This window comes from Colius striatus, chromosome 17 (assembly GCF_028858725.1).
Source record: "Colius striatus isolate bColStr4 chromosome 17, bColStr4.1.hap1, whole genome shotgun sequence".
Lineage (NCBI taxonomy): Eukaryota > Metazoa > Chordata > Aves > Coliiformes > Coliidae > Colius > Colius striatus.
In genome coordinates this window covers 10,806,861-10,824,756 of record NC_084775.1, presented here as the reverse complement: position 1 = coordinate 10,824,756, position 17,896 = coordinate 10,806,861, and the positions used below count along the sequence as shown (strand labels likewise).

At 35.6% G+C, this 17,896-nt stretch overlaps 1 protein-coding gene across 6 annotated transcripts in view; it reads left to right on the top strand.

Moving 5' to 3' along the window:
* Nucleotides 1–17,896, top strand: part of SFSWAP (splicing factor SWAP) — a 45,417-nt gene that overhangs the window by 21,877 nt on the left and 5,644 nt on the right. For 4 of the 6 annotated variants that reach the window (XM_062009660.1, XM_062009664.1, XM_062009665.1 and 1 more), the window contains 4 exons: nt 650–840; nt 11,230–11,495; nt 15,608–15,763; nt 17,081–17,206. In XM_062009660.1, coding sequence (XP_061865644.1) covers nt 650–840; nt 11,230–11,495; nt 15,608–15,763; nt 17,081–17,206 — 739 coding nt within the window. The remainder of the gene's footprint in view (nt 1–649; nt 841–11,229; nt 11,496–15,607; nt 15,764–17,080; nt 17,207–17,896) is intronic. The other 2 variants (XM_062009662.1, XM_062009663.1) reach the window with 2 other exon arrangements.

The following is a 17,896-nucleotide window of genomic DNA, read 5'->3' as shown; positions in this document are numbered from 1 at the left end:
GCTGGAAAAACTCTGCAATTGAATAAAAAAACAGTTGTCTTGTACATGCACAGAGCACAAAAGTGGAAGTGTAAGATAAAACAAGGTATACAAAACACCTATTAGGTACTCAATTAAATTAATTGGCTTTTTCTGTGATCATGTAACAGTAACTGTTGCTTGTAACAATGGCGAAACAGTTTCTGAAAATTCCTGGAGCAGCTCATTTTAAGATGTATAGAAATAGGGCTGGAAAATATAAGGTAAAGATCAGACCTGTGAAAAGTGCAAAATGGAGAATTTTCATCACTTTAAGTAGTGTAAGAAAATTCTTCTGCATTTACAGCACTGCTTGCTTAGATAGCTTTTGTAACTAGAAAAGGACATGGATCCTGAATTTTCAGTATTGGATTTTCATGTCATCTTCTTTAAGCTTAAACATTTTAACTTCACCTGTACTGCATAAAGCAAACAATATCTCTGTGAATTAAGCTGCTCAGAATTTCAAGCTGGTGCATCCTTACTATGTCTTTGAATACATCTATTAGAAAAGTTTGAGAATGGTTGGAAGAACTGTTTGGTTGGTTTTATTGGTGTGTGTTTGTTTCAAGGAAACTAAGTTCCCCAAGCATGACACACTCTAAACTTTATGCTTAATTGTCTTCTGTAGCAAAGCAGAAACTAGAGGACAGATTAGCAGCTGCAGCAAGAGAGAAGCTTGCACAGGCCTCCAAAGAATCAAAAGAAAAGCAGCTACAAGCAGAGCGCAAAAGGAAAGCTGCACTCTTCTTGCAGACCCTGAAAAACCCTTTGACAGAGGCAGAAACTGAGAAAATTGAAGAGAATTCCTTCAGTAACGAGGTAAGCAAGAAGTAAATTTCTCTTTAGCATAAAGCTAGCAGGAAACTTGCCTATGGAGTGTGAATCTGACGGTATGTTATGAAGTTGACTGAAGGGATAGAAGCTTTCTAAATGGCAAGAAGTCTGAATTTTAAACAGTCTTTTCCAACTCCATGTCTCTCGTGTCATTATAGAACTGGTAGAGATACGATGCATAATTCAGAGGTCAGTTAGCCAGTTACAGAAAGGAAAATGTACTTACAAGTTCAACTCTGTTCCAGCGGCCCGTGAACTGGAATTAGAAAGCTGACCTTTCAAGATATATGTGTGATATTTATTTATTTAATGTGCATTCTGATGTGAGTACACATTTTCAAGTTCAGAAACAATTCATAGGCATCTGAGCTTCCTTTAAGACTTACTTTGCACCTATTCTGCTGGGTTTTGTTGTTTGATTGGTATCAATTTAACTGACATGAAACTGAGATGTGAATAGTTAGCAAACTGATCTACGTGTTTTAAGGTTTCTAGTTGGGACATCCTACATCAAGTAGGCAGATACATAGATGGCAGAAAACTGGACTATTTAATGGTTATTCTTCATCATCTTTCTGTTCGTTGAGTATTTCATATGAATTACATAAAAGCTTAGAATGCTAGGATGGTTTTCTCTCTAGGCCCAAGTTTAGTATGGGAGTTCTAAAAGATTTCAGTTTGATATAAAGATATGATTTTTAAAATAAAGCTGAATTTACACATAGTGGCACAAAATACATATATGTATGTTGTTCAGTGGGCATAATCAATGAAGAATCAAAACAAAAAACTCACAGTGAAATAAGTGAGGAACCTAATTGTTTTCCTGTCTTCCAGAGAACTGGGAGTAGACACGCTGCATGTGCTTACTCGATCATGAAATGACCTAATTCACTGGGTTCGTTAGCAGAATCCCTTATTTTGGAGAGTAGAAGCAAGTATCTTCCTGTAACAAATAGATCTGGTATTAGTATTCCTGCATTTCTTTCAAAGAACAATTTTGGATAGTCGTGTTAGAAATTTGAACCCTCTGCTTCTTGCTAGAAAATTACTAGAAATAGTCATGTGGCAGAGGCAGACTGCGCTCCATCTCTCCTCTGCTTTGTAATTCTCGTGTCTCTTTGCGCCTATTTTCGTTGTTTGGATGGTCAACCACAATATATAATAAAAGGGTAATGTCAATTTGAGGGCTTTTAGAAGCTCTGTTTTGAGTTGGTCATCATGATATTGCACTCTTGGGTCAAATCTGAGAGTAACCTGGTTGTTGATGATGACTTCTTATGAGATTTTAGGAATGCAATAAAATTGCTAATAAGTTCCCTTGCCATTTGACTGTTTGGACTACTGTTTCCAAAAGAAATAAAAAGCTATTTTCTCATAGCCATAGGTTGGATTACCAGAATTTTTATCACAAAGAGGAATAAGAGGATTTGTCATGCAGAAGTAACTGCTGATCAATTAGTTGGCATTCTGTTCTGCGGCAAACAGAGCTGACTAGTTATAATCAAAATGACAGAGCCTCTAGAAATCAACTTTATAAGTCTTAGACTTTTTGAGTGGGCAAGGTTAAAGAGAAATCTTGGGCCAAAAGACTTCAGTAATGAAATACAAACCCAAACTCTAAACCCATCTGTACTGATTAAAGCCACACATTTGGGTTTTTTCCCTGCTAATAAATAGAAAATTATGTTTAAAATAGCTAAGAAATAATGTGGTTTAACAATTCAATAAAATAAATACAATTTTTAAAAGCCTAGATGAGGAACTAGAATTTCTTATATAGGAAAATCCTTCAATTATTGATTTGTTCATGCATTGTAGCACTGTCCTGAACTCCATCTGCAGTTTTGGCAGCAGAACTATGTTCTCTATCAAAGAGTCACTTTCTCATTTACATTGTATATTTTCCAGTGAAGTTCCTAATTGCTTAACTTCATTCACAGAGAAGAATAAGCTATTTTCCTACTTGGTTTCTATTCTTTCTTTTCTCCTTGTTCCAGCTTTTTCTCTGAGCCACTCAATTTCTGTCAGTGTAGTGCTTGGCTTGCTTAAGAAGTGAAAATTTTACTTCTAGGAGTGTCACTCATTTTTATTCAGCCTAAGCATCATTTTATCATAAGCACATGCCAATCCAGTGTGATCTGATGCATGCTTGCTAAAAGATGGGGAAGTCTGTATTTCCAGCACCTGTGCAGACACCTCCAACAAGTCCAGACAATCTCTTTTCTTAATGGAAGAAAACCTGTCAAAACCCATTTTCAACAAAGTCACCTTAGACCTCTTCACTGCAGTAGCTGTAAACAGCTATGGGGAAAGAGTAGGAATGTGATTTGGTGTAGACTATGTAGTTTTGTGAACCTTAACCTAAACAGGGATGAAAATTTATGCAGCTTGGGGATAGTGTTGCAGGATCATTCACAAACCAGATTAAAATGCCTGTGTCTGTTTAATGCTGCTGTCAGACCTTCCATGCACACTACAAATAGAAATAACGTTGGGAGGTAGAACCTCAGTTTCCTGGTTTTGGAATTTGGAATTTAGTGGCACTGATGCCAGAAAAGCCACTAAATCACTCTTGATTGCACTAATCAAGCAAAACTTCATCTCTGGATACTGAAATGAAATTTCAGATATTTATCGTGACAGACTGGTTGCCAGAGTGAATGCCATGACCTCTCATCTTTTCCTTTCCCACACAAAGAAATTCAATACCTAACAAGTAATTAGTTGCCCAGTTCTTGATTTTTCCAGTTGAATCTGATTCTATGATTATACCTCAATACCTTTTCAAGAGAACAGACAATTGAAATAAAGATACCTGCAGTTTAGGCAATCCATATCAGCATAGAATGGCAGATATATGAATTGAGTGTGGTCATATCCTAGAAGAGATCCTGTTTGGGATTCTTACTGCTAACAAATTTTCTCTGGCTGGCACAAGTATTGAGTACTTTTTTTCCAGTTACATATTGAAGAGTGAATGCAAAGAAACAATGACAGTGCAAAATTCCCCAGACATGCAGTTCTGCTCTCCTTCTCAAGGGGATTTGTCAAGGGCATAGATATTTCTAAGTTACCGTTCTTTTGATACTTTTCTTCAAGAGAGTGCCCGAAATAACTGGTAACTCTTCAGTAACAACTATCTCTCCCAGAAAGGCAGATGAGCATCCTCATTCACATCTGAACACACTGATGTTCTAAGCTGAACTTACTAAAAAGCAAGTGAATTTTTCAACAAAAAATGCACCTTAATCCTTCTTCTCAGTAAACTGATTTGCTGAAAACTTCCTTTCTCCCGTGTGTGTACAATTTCAGAGAAAGCATCTCTTTTTCTCACACAAAAAAATCCACTGTACTTAAGAATATTGAAGTAAACAATTTCACTGCTTCTTACCAACAGAAATGGTTTAGAGATGCTTTATTAAAAGGATTTATTTGGAATTTCAAATATATATTTAAATATTACTGATGTGACCTTGCTTTTCGAAATAAAAATGAACATTCCAAAATGCTGTAATATCTTTAAGTATAGTTTGCTTACAGTCACACACACACATACATATATATGTTTATATAGAATATGCATATAGATTGTTGCATATAAAAGTTTGTTTTGAATCATGAATGTTTTTCAATCTGTTGTCTTTTATTTGCCATATTTGAAAGAGATTCTATCTACATTCATTTCAATGTATAGTCTGCCTTTTCTCTCCTTGTCTGGTTTGCCTAACAGCCTGTTTGATTCAAGAAATTTTATTGGAAAAAAGATAAGTGGCATCATATTGAGGATTTGATAAACTCTGTGTATTCACTGAGAAGCCAGTAATCTGTATCATGATATCTAAATCAGTTGATAAATAAATTCATAGCATAGGAGGAGTTTTAAACTTTTTTAACCATGTTTCAGAAAGAAAAAGATGCATTTGAAAACACTGATTGCAAATGTAACAGGAAACAGTTGCAGTGGCTGTAATTAGAAAATTAAGTCAAGACAGAGTGTAAAATTAGTTCTATAGTTTGGTCAATGGAATTAATATCAGAAATTTCAGAAAACAAAGAAAAGAAGTTAAATATTTAACCGTGCCAAAAATATCATAATGTATTTCATCTCCCATTCTGGAGGAAGATTTCTGTGCAGTGGTCATAGTGTTAATGTTGTGGAATGATGCTTGTAGCTTAAAATATATTTCAAAAAATTACTTTGAGATGGCCTCTCCCTAATAACTGTATAAAAAATAGTCATGTGATTTATGTATGTACACAGTGTACGTTTGTGCTGAAAAACCGCTTATCACAATGTGTGCAAACACATTAAATGAGCAAAGCTTTTTTGACGCCTGTGGGATTTTCCTAATACCTAGTATTTCTTGAAAGAAATGCTGATACTGAGTATATGTTACACCTTTGAACAAGATTGATTGTACTAACTGCATGTAAAGGACAGTCAATACCACAGAGCACAGTGCTTTTAAGCTTTTTCTTTACTTCAGCTGAATCTTAAAAACAGCCAAATCTACTTTTTCTGTAACTGAATTCCTTCTTTTATATGGCTTCCTGTTTTTCCTTCAAGTGAAATCAAGCAAGAGGAGCAAAAGGCTTAAAAAGGAGCTTGAGCAATGAAGCAGCCCAGCTTTTCACAACTGGTTCTTCACCATTTTTGCATTACAATACAGTTGTGTGTAATATTTCCTTGAATCAGTACTTATAAAACATGTAGCTTGCCTTGGTTTCCAAAACATATCAGCTACCAGTAACATTGTAGCTAATGAAGTCTTTGCCCTCTTTCAGGTCACCAGTAAACAGAAACCTGGTGATGTCTTCTTGTATTTACGTATGTAATTCATATAGACACTTTTGTAACAAGAAAATCAGCCAACTGGCATATCTGTCAGGGATTGTTAGTAAAGAGAGGTTACAATCATCCTGCAGCCAGCAGTAGCGAACAGTGTCTTTTTACCAACTGCACTACAAGATATGCAGAGCTGGAGTTATCTGGAATCCTGCATTGTAGTGTATTTTTATTATTAAATAAGGTGTTTCATAGTCTGAAGTGCAAACTTAATTCCAAAAGTATTACAATTAATTTAAAAGTTTAAACTTAAGACAATTTTTTATATAGATATATATTTTTATATATATTTTTATATATATATATATATATATATATATAAAGGCTAGTTGTGCACATTGAGATAGAATATATATATATATGTATCTCTTTCAAAACCTGAATTATGTAGGTTAGACAGTGGGAAAGCTCGCATTAAGATATATGTTTGGTTTATTTTCTTTTACTTTTTTCTGTTGTATTGTTTTGTTTTTCCAGCTTAGTAAAGCAGATTAGCTGCCTGTTGACAGAAGCTGAATTGTGAATCCAAGTTTCACCCTTGGTTGCAGTCCTTGATACAGTACACTTGGAATAGTATAGCTATAACCTTTTTGCCACCTTTTCAGAGGTTAAAATGCTGTTTGTGTGACTTAACTAAAAGTGTGTCTGATGGGTTTATAATAGAGATTATTCCAGATTCTGCTAATCTCTCATTTTATCCTGTGTCAGAAATGCTTTAAGGGTAATAGTACTTTGATGTGCATGTAACACACAGTTGGTTATACACAAACTGTTGCCTGTATAAGCCATTTTATCTGATTTAAACAAGGAGACAAATCCACAATTGTAATGCTGCAAAAAGAGACAAACATGTGATTTGAAAGTAACTCTATTGTAATGACTTGTTCCAAATGTCATCCACCATTGTGCTTCTGAATATAAAGATTCTATAGCACAAAGCAAAAAGCATCTGTTGCCTCTTTCATCTTCCCTGTTTTGAAGCCGTGTTTTATCATTTGTTTCTTTAGATGACTTGTCCTTACTTTTGTCCTATATGTAACAAATGTTTCTTTTTCCTGTGGAAAGTAGTCTGTTTATGAGTGAAAGTGTGCCATGTTTAAAAATAAGAAGCTATTCAAGTTTTGCCAAGCATAACAGGGTTATCAACAACTGTAGATTGTGTACGTCTTTCACACTTTCTGCTGTAGTTGATCCTGCTTTTTTTAGCAGTGGATTGTAGATATTTCTGCCTGTCTGTTTGGAATAGTAATGGAACATAATTTGGACCATAATCTTATTTTTGCATCTTAATTTTATGAACAAAATGTAATTGTGTAGTACAAACTGTCCCATAAGTATTTAAAGAGAAAATGCTCTAGAATATTTCAAGTCTATTCCTTTCCTTCTTTACTGGTGTTTTTCTGTTTGGGTTTTTTTTCCCCAGAATATAGGTGTCTGTTTCTTTGTAGCATGAAAGTGGAGGTTGTAAATTTCCCTTATTTTGATTTTTCAGCAGGACAGATAAACACATTAAACAAATCATCCCATAGTAATGTGGCATTTGAGAGGTGGATAGCTTACTGGCATTCTGAAATCTTCTTGCAAGAACCCTACTATCAAAATCTACTTAAGAGTTTTAATTCCTCATACTATAAATACTTAATAATTAATAGAGGGGAAAAAAGGTAAATATCAGGAACTGACATCTTAATTAAGACAAGTGAGACAACTAAGAATAATCTATGCCTTGATTTTTAGTCATCCAAGTGCTCAAGATACAAAGGCATATTGTTCCATACAGCAAACAGATTCACAGCCACTCATTTCTTTACAACAGGCTCTTCAAAACTGAGAATGCAAAATTCCATCTGGTTTTGATACTGGTAATAGCCACGATTCAGTGCAGCAGCTAAACTCTGATGAAACTGATGAATCGCTGAGTATTTAATTTGTTCTGTAGGAACTGATTCTATAAGAGAAGTTTTTTATCATTTCTACCTAATCATTTTGGGCCAATTTATTGAGGCTAGGACTGACCAACTCTTCTAAAAGTAACTGCTCACTTTGATGCACAGAGCAATCATACACTTCCATTGCTGGTAGGCAGTTGCTTATTAATTCTCAGTCAGGGAATACTTCACCATAAGCTTAGGGGTACCTGTAGTAAAAAAGGTACAGTGATAGAAAAGAATCTGTAGTATTTTCAGATTTCAGTGAAGTAAAAGAATTCACAGTTCTGACATTCTTCACTCTTTCTAGTTTTGATCTAAAGTAGCATTGTAATTATTGCAAAATTCAGCTGTTCAGAACAGAAATATTAGCCAGTTTTAAAAGCATTAGTAACATAATAATGTTATTTACAAGTTGGTTTTGTTTGTACCAGGAACAATACTAGTGTTTTGTTCTGTTGCAATAAGCACCTTTTGGTTCACTTCTAATGCTGGCTTCGTGTACTGATTATTAAGTAGTACAACCCCACTACAACTAATGTGCGTTCTGGTCTTATGAATCCTGCAAATATGCAACCATGTTGTAATGAACTGTAGTGTTCGTTTCTGTTCTCATATAACTATATATTCTTCCTTATACCAAGCTCTTTCCTAACTCCTTCCTGTTAAACAACAGTTGTTGAATCATTTTTGTGTTGCAAAAAGGCATCTCTGAAACACTTTTTATACCAAGTGTTTATTGTAGGAAGTGTTATTTTAGTTGGATTCGCTTCAGTCATGCAAATAAAATGCTGAAGAACGGCTCTGCCAGTGAAATTGTCTGACACTGTAGTGTTTAATGAGGACCAAAAAAAAATGGGCTGTTGCCCAAAATGAGCAAAGAAGTGAGATTCAAGGAATGCTGTCTGTATGTTTGCAGTGTAACTTCTCAGAAAAGCACTCACAAAATGTGTATGTCTCATCCTGTGAGATGCCTAATGAAATTCATCAGGTAACCAGTTTGTTGCCATGCTTTCCAAAACTGTGTTCTGCTGGCCTGCAGATTTGCAGAGCCTGGTCAGTGAAACAAAAAGGTTTCTGCCTTTTTTGAAATGCTTAATAATCTCCCCCTATCTCTGCTTGCTTTGATTTTACTTGGTTTGGTTTGGTTTTTGTTTTTTTCTGCATTTGTGCTTCCATTTTTACTTCTCATTACCTTAGTTGCCTCATCAGCTTTCACTAGTAAAAACACAAACCCCTGACAGTTTCTTCTATTCCTCAGACATACAGTTTATTTATTTTTCAAATATTTTTATTCAACAGCATTATTTATACACCTAGAAATGTCAGCTTGCTGACATTAAATACTTTCACTGAGCTCTGTATTCTGCTTGGATGGTGAATCAAGTCGTTTTGCTGGTCGTCTTTTTTCTTGAAGGCAGTTAGAGTTGCCACTGAAGGAATTGACACAGTTGTTCACAGTCAATCATATTGTTGTGGCTTGGTAACTGTCACCTGAGCTCCTGGTTACAGTGTTGCCTTGGGTAGGTTTGGACTGGTAGGTGACTTTTCCTGTATGTGGGCTGTTGCCTTGTATTCCAGAACCCACATACTCACTTGGGTGTAGCTAAAGTTACTTCTGGATGATTTTCCAATATGATTGATTAGAAACCTGAAGCAGTGCTGTCTGAATCTACAGCCAGCCAGCCTGCAGCTGTGCTTTTCTCAGAGATGCCTGGACAGCACTGTTACTCTTTAGTGGAAGCATCCTGAAAGTCAAGGAAAGCCCACAATTTCAGTGCCCAATGCTTTTGGTAGATACATAGGGATGCTTAGCACTGTGGGGTTCTTTCTGATTGCTGAAAGAATCTCTACATGTGAGCTAGAAGTAAATGTGTCATTCATTTATTAGCTTCCTCTTTTGATAGTTAGTGTTTTATGTGGCCAAATAAACTTGGGCACTGAAACTCGTTGTTTTCTTCCCTTTGTTGTTTTTAACTCTACTTTGCCTACAGCTATTTTGTTTCAAGCTATTAGAGGTGTCTACTTCAAGGCAAAGTGGCCTATTACGCATTCAGTAGTGTTCAAAGTAAAGACTTAAGATACTGTATAGAGAGATGAATTACATTGTCAAGGAACAAAAGTCGGCTGTGGTGGTCTCTTGGGAAACTCTGAAGTTTGGAGATGAGATGTCTGCAGATCCAAGTGGATTGTGAAGTTTGTGAAATTGTAAATGGGCCTCTGGTAAACCATTCACACAAATTATCGTGGTATAAAATGTTTATGATCCTTGAAGCAAACTAATACTGCTTTAGTGCTATTTTTGTAAATATTGTCATTGCAGTTAGCAGTTAAAGCCCAGAAAAGTGTCATGGCTCTTTAACTTGAAGCAAAACTGGCTTTCTGATTATTTAAATGTGATCAATTATTACCTTGACATATTCACAACAGAAGAAGGGTAAAAAGAAAGGAAAAGATCATCTGTTTCTCATTTGGTTATTTCAAGTTTTAATGTATTACTTTTTATTCTGATCACAACAAGCATCTTTGTATCAAATGATGAAAGTGTCAGACCAGGTGGAGTAGAAATTATGACAGAGGAAAACTGATTCTCTGGTTGCCTTGAAATGGCAGCTGGGGGAATGACAGGCTTTGAAATGAGGAGCATATCTATAGTGTCTGACTCGAATTGTTCTAAACAAGGTATTGAGCTGAATTCTCTCAGGTATAAGCTGATAATTTGAAAATTTTGTAAAGTATGATATGTTTTGCTTAACTGACTGCAGTGAGAATTGCTCACTGGGTATGAATGGCACATGGACCTGTTGTAGCTTTGAGATTAACAATTTCTGTGATCTTCTCAACCCTTTATATGCAAAACATGTATTTCACAAAGTACAGAAATAGTGTGAATTGTCACTAATTCATTTTGTTGTTTTCCTTGAGATTGTAATCTAAACAGCACAGCTAAGGGATGAAAGTGACATTAAAACTTACCTTTGAATGTCAGTACTTCCTGACTCTATATTCAAGTTTGTCCTTTTTAAAATGAAAGGAATAGACAGATGAAAAGTTATCTCATAGTTTCCATTTTTTAGAACACATTTCTCCTAAAAACTGAAGATGAAAACTTGAGACCTATGTCCTAGTTAAACTGACAGTCTTAGCATGCATATCCCAATTTCCATATATATCTCTGAGGAATGCTGTAGGCCTCAGTTAAATACTACAAGATGAGTGGTTTTGAAGATGTCAGCCGTACTCACACTGTGAGTTTTTAATGTGTTTGTCAGGTGTTGTTATTGTTTTAATAACTACTTCCTTAAGGTGGACTTATTTCTCACACATTGTCATGAGTCAAAAATTGTAAGGTGATTGTTTGTTTTTCTTTTTCTTGCTATTGTACTTGTTATGCAGCCTCTGTTTTATAATTGCAAGACTACTAAGAAGTTTCTTTGACAGAATGTGCATGTATGTGGTATGCACAGGAGTAAATGTAGTCCTCTATTTAGTCTAAAGCACTGGAGATGCTTATGTGTTGCCCACACTTACATTAGTTTCTCACATTTGCATACAACTTTGAAAATGAAACACTTCTTTATTTACCTGTGATTTCAGAGTGTCAACAGTATACCGTGTCCTGTGGCTGCAGTCAGAACTTTACCCACCTTAGAAGTTAAACAAGTGGAAAGGCCTTCAAGCAAAAGCAGAGATCCTCCTAGGGATGAAGAAAAAGAAAAGAAAAGAAAAAAACACAAGAAAAGATCTCGGTCAAGATCTCGATCACCATTCAAGTATCATTCATCATCTAAATCCAGATCTAGATCCCATTCAAAAGCAAAGCACTCACTTCCCACTGCCTATAGAACTGTCAGACATTCAAGGTGGGTTTGGAAACCAAATGTATTGTTTAGAGTTCTCTGTGGGCTAATACTTAAAAACTTCTTCCACTGTTTAAGCATCTTCGTGCCCATTACAAAGGGTATAGTCACCTTGAAGAGAGTACATAAATATCATCAAGTGTGGAAAGTCTTGGAAAATTTTAATGAAACAATGAGTTATTGCTTTCTAATTACATAGTATGAAATGTGTACAAGTAAATGCCTTTTCACTCTCATCTGTGAAATACCTGGCAATTATTGCGTTTCTATATATTATAGCAGGAAGAGAACTAATAAGTCTGTGACTGTTGCTGGAGTAAGTAACCAGATGATACTATGATAAGAAATAGAGGTAGAGAAGCAGGTGGTTGAACAGCAAAGCTCAGAAGGAGCAGATGAGACCTGTTAGTCTGAATGTGTCTTCTTCTCTATAGCATTTTACAAGAACATGGTTAGATCTCAACTTCTGCCTAAGGACCTGTTGTAATTCAACTGTAATTAATATCTTTCTCCTGCATCTGATACTTAATATAGTGACTGTATTGGTTTACTTTAATGTAGTCAGTAAAGACAAGTAAGTCTTACGCAGGATGCATCAAGTGTCTTGTCATGTGGAAGGTGTTGTTCTGTTTGGCCTCAGCTGGAGTACTGTGTCCAGTTTTGTTGATCCTTTAGAAGGAGTTAGACCAGCTGTAGGAAGTTTAAGGGAATCATCAATAAATTTTGGAGTTTTAAAAAGACAGGGTTGTTATGGCTGTTAGGGAGGACTTGAAGGAAGATGAAATGAGTCCATGTACACCAAAAAGAACAGTCTTCTTCAGTCCTTGGGGTTTGGACGATAAATAATGGATTTAAATTGGTAGCAAAGAGACTAGAAAGCTGTCCACAGTGTCTCAGTGGTATAGGTAATTAATACAGCCTATGAATGCTCCATTGTGGAAAATTCCTATATCAAACATTATAGTTTGGAGAATATTGAGTACTCTTATTTCTTGGAAGTCTTTTCTAGCCCAGCCTTTCTAATTAGGATCCACATGACCTTATGTTATACAGGAAACAGAGATGATTGAAGATGTTTTTGCTATGGCTTACCATACCGTATTAAAGCTTTTGCTCCTGAAGCTACTGTAGAGTAATCAAGAGTGGGAGGCTGATTCATAACCCAGTCAGATACTGATGTGTTTCGTCTCTCAAATATTTAGGCAAAAATAATGCCTTGTCTTAGTAATTTCCAAAAAACAGCACATGCTGTTGCTTACCTAGAAGATGTGACATTTTCTTTCTTTTAAAGAAATGTATTTATATATTTAGTGTTGATTCACAGAAGGTTATTTCCGTGCGTTGTCTTGTGCTATTCAAAGCATGCCACCTTTCACATCTCTTAGCTCTTCATTTTTTTCCAGTGCTTCACGTAAAACAATAGGTTTTTTTTCCTAGATTCCCTAAATATTGAATGATGCAGCTTACTGCAGCTTACTGCTGAATGGTTATGTAAAGAGTCATGCTCTCCTGGGATAAAGTGTAAACTATTTCTAGAGGTTAATGTGTTGATCTTGTATTAAATGGTTGACACTTAGAGAGAGCCTTTATTGTGTGGACATTGATGCTAAATTGTACTGGAACTTCCCTATTTTAACTGTTTTATTTGCATTCTCAGTCTGATGCTATATGTTTGAGATTTTTTTGCCTTATTTTATTCTCTTCAGAATTTATATTATAACTTACAAATCTCAATATAAAGTGATTGTTAATGTTTTGTTTTACCTCAGTAATGGACTGAAAAAAGCTGTAATTTTCCCTTTTCTGTGGTAATTACTGCTACAGTTCCTAATAATTAAATAATTTAGAATAGCAAACAAGATCTTTTTCTTAATAAACAAACTTTCATTATTTTCTTAGAGTAGGTTATTAGGTTTGAAGTACTTGCACAATGAAAATAGGTATTTTAGATTTGAAGTGATTTAAACTGTTATATTTGAATTAACTGCAGCAGCCAAAAGAACAGCAATACCTATTCCATACTTTTTTGTTAGACGATAATGAATTATATTCTCTAAATTGGAATAGTGACCACTCAACACATGCTCTGTATTAAAGCCTTAAATTTTGTAAGGTTTCCATATAGACATCAGTTGAGCTGTTATTTAGAAACACTTTGAGCAGTTACTATTTACGGGTGTAACTTGTTTCAAAAAGTATGTGATGTGTTATTAAAAAATGAAGTATAGCAAGTGTGCAGCAACTTCCTTTGCTCTTTATGCAGGTGATGTTCTGTACACTTTTCAAATTCTTCCTTTTTAGTTTGTGTGTCGTTTAAACTTTTTTTTTCCCCCAAAATGCATATGGTGCTTAGAAATCCTACAGATGGATGTCACAGTGTACTTCTGTGTATACCATTTCATATCACTTGGTTTTCATTTATTTTGCCTTGTCAGAGGCCTAGAGACCCTGCTTCATTTTAAAATAGTCTTTGGTGGTAAGAAACAATTTTTGTACTGTAGCTTTTTTTTTTTTTTTTTACATTTTCAAAGCACCTTCAGCAGAATTAAATTCTGTTCAGATCAGTTGGAGTTGATCCAAAGCATGTTTTGCACTTTTTGGGAGTAGCACAACCAAAACTGGAACAAGTTTAAAAAATGGTAGCTATTAAAAAATGGTAGCTATGTAAGGAACCCAGATATATCAGCGTAACTATGGCATGTGGTGTGCTAATGCAATTCTGTGTTTAAATACATTTTGTCTTCTGGAACAGAATTTCTGTTAGTCCCATAAAGCTGTAGCTATCCTACAGTTTTAATTCTATACCAACATAGCAGATTAAAGTGAAGCAAAGGTCATGACAACACTAAACCATGTCCAGAATTGCTGTAAGATGTTGCAACATGCATTGCTTTGGAGTTGTTAGTCCTAAAGAGATCATCAGTTATTACAAATAAGTACTTACTGTCAAAGATGGGGCACATTTCTTAAATCTATGTTGGAAAACAAACAGCCTTTGGTACTTTTCTGTCACCTGTAGTAAATGCTTCATCAGTGTCCTTTTTTTCTAATTGACTTCAAAGCACTATTAAAAAGTTGGATGTGAAATGTACCTAACAATGATGTTCTTCAAAGAAGTGTAGACTGTCAGTTGCTGGAGTTTTCAGTGTACTGAGAAGTTAGAATTCAGAGCTGGTTAGAAATTAAGTGTAAATAATGAGAATGTTCATGTGAATCTGTGTTTTACCAATATATCTTTGTATAGCTGATGTAAGCTAATGGTGCGTTGTGAGTGTGGTTCGAGTGTATGAGAGCAGAGGAAGGCAAGCAGAGACACTCGTTACGTGCTGAAGAATTTAGTGATTTGATTAAATGAAATTCAGATGTTCATTTTGAACTAGAGTAGAGATGGAAACTCTAAAATTTCTCTTTGATGTTGATCATTTTTCTTCATACTGTCTAGCAGTAGAGTAGTACTAAGTCACACAATTTATCCAGTTAACAAATAGTAGTAGTATATTTTATCAACAGGTTACTTTTCAATAAGTTTGGGTAGAGTACACTTGTGTTTGTGTGAGACTTTTTACCTCAGTGTTAAGAATTCAAAATACCTTGAAGCAATTGTTCTTTGTAAAAAAGGTTGGTTAGGGTTTTTTTTCTCCTCCTGAATCGATTTATTTTTTATTGCTGAGGCAATGTTTATGCAAGTAGCTTTAATTCCTAGTTTGTAATGGGACACACCAAGCTTCGTAACCCTTTGAGCTTCTGGGACCCTACTAAACACAAGTGATGTTGACTTGAAAGGAATAGAGTGCCTCTTGAAATAACAGTCTAATGAAAGTAATAATTGCTGTATTGAAGTAGAACTGTTAAGCTATTTTTAATTGAAGCTATTGGCCAAAGTTCTTAACATTTGGTGCTGGGAACAATGTTGTAGAAGCACAAATGTCACTTCAAAAAAATGAAACTAATGCCTTTTTTTCTGATTGTTTGGACTTTTTTTAGGCTGGTCCAGATAGGCATGTTTCACTAAGGTTCAGCTTTTGATTAAGGGACTGAGCCTTTTCAGGATTCTAGTTAATACCAGAACTAGGACATTTTATTCTGACTGTGAAGTGTGTGCCTCCATATCACAGACTCACAGCATCCACAGGGACACTGAGCATGGATCCGAGTCTGAGCAACTCATCAATGGCAGCAGCAACAGAGCGGGAATATTATCAGGCAACTTCAACAACGAAAAGATTTGACTGCTGGAGCTCTTTTGAGGGAATTCCTGGTAAAATGTCAAGGTGTCTGGCTGACAAACTTTATAATCTGTTGGTTTTTTTCCCTTTTTAATCCTTCTGAATGGCCTGGTAAAGATCAGATTTCTAAGTGACAAAACAGTTAATTTGCAACACTTAACTGACAATTGTGATTACTTTTTTTTTCATTTTCAGTTGATCTCTTTTGTTGTAGGTGTAAGAGAAATGTCTTAGGAGTCTGTGTGTGTCTATATATTACATGGTATGAGTCTGCAGAAGATCAGTGATTTCTCAAATGGTTTGTCTTTCAGTCACTGCAAATTAAGTATTTTCAAGAACATGAATGTTTGGTATACATGGAATGACTTACCTATAGTAAATAAATAAGAAAGGCTTTAAAATAAATAAGCAAAAATAAGTAAATTTATTAAAACTATATCGTTTAGTGAGAACAAAACTAACTTACAGTCAGGGATTTTGGACGGATCTGGGGTTTATTTTGATCTTTTTTCCAAACTGAGTCTCTGAATTTGTGCCCTTGTCCGTCTTCCTCCCTCCCCCCATCTCTCAGGACTTTTCTCATTCCATTTATTTTTCAGAAATACTGAGGTTTTACTTGCACATCCACTTAATTCCAAATCATAGAGAAAAAGAGTTGAGCTCTTAAATGGATCTCTGATCTTAACTAGGCATGCTTTCTTTTTTCCCTTTTGATCTCGTTTTCTCTCTCTCAGTTTTCTAGGAAAAATATCTCAAGTCAAAGTGCTAGTGCCAAGCAACACCAGTCATGGGTTGCTGATCACTTGCACAGGTGAAAATATTGGTTATGCTAGGATTGTTCTGCAGCATCAGGGACAAAATTTCCTGGACTTGTCAGTGTTGGAAATGCACTGAAAACAAAAGCTTGTATTTATCTCTGAGATGCAGCAGTTTTACAAACATACCACTAATTTGAGAAGACAAGGTCAGGCCTGAGAATCGCAGGCTTCAGGCCAAATTGGACTTCAGCATACCAATGTTAGTGAACTGTTGCCAGAAAAGGTGACTGGACGAAAGTCAAACTTTCCCACCTACTAAAATAGAAGTTGATATTAGCACACAATGCCAAAAATTAATTGGAGGGGTTTTTTTCCCCACTGTTGGGAGTGAAAAGCAGTAGATAACTCTATTCTAAGTATCTTGGATGGGTAAGAAATGTTCATGTAGCTGACAAGTCACGGAAACTGAATACCCCATGTTTGTATAAAGTAGGCCTTTGAAAGGTGTTATATTTACCTTTGGTGGCAGCACAATTCCACTGCAATAAAAGTACTAGAATAAGTAACAAAAAGCAAACTTTTGGATGTTTTTTTTCCTGCTCAGGTCACGATCAAGGTCACCTAGGAGAAGAGCTCACACACCAGAAAGGCGGAGAGATGAAAGAAGTGTTCCAACAGCTTATCGCATTAGTAATAGTCCTGGAAACAGTAGAAAACGCCCACGTTCCAAGTAAGTACAGCCAGCCCTGGAGAAGGTTATGTCCTGCCAGTGGAAGACACTTTAAACATTGGCTGATGTGTCCTACCTACTCCCTAGATAAAACTCATGGTTTTTGATGATCTGTGACGTTATTTTAATAGACAAATACTTCTGCAGAGGAAAGCGGGCTGGGGGGAAGATAAAGAATTTGTTCTTCCCCCCATTCTTACATATATTTGGACACTTAATGCATGACCAAATCAGTGAAGGGTAATACACTGCAGTCTCCCAGCTGTGAGAATTCAGGTTTTATTCAAGCTTTCATATTTCCTTTTTGTTGGATCATTTTCTCATGCTCTGCTTGTGCAAGATATTTGACCTCTGCATCAAGATCTTATAGTGGTATTATTATGTTATTGCTTGACATGGTATGGTATTGCCAGATAATATCTGCACAAATAAGAGGAAACGCCAGTTTAGCAAATAATGTGACTTATGTTCCGCAGTTATTTTACTGGTGGAGTGGAATATACAATGTGAACCAAGAGATGCCTTTTTTTGTGAGCACCTTGCATATAGTAGTGTCTGAACCTGTTGTAGTCAGAATAGCACACCAAAAATTACTTCAGCTCACCAACTACAGAAAAATAAAATCTGCAAGGTGTGTGTCCAGAAGACTTTGAAATGTTTTGTCTCTAATGTTTACTGGTGTGTTGTATT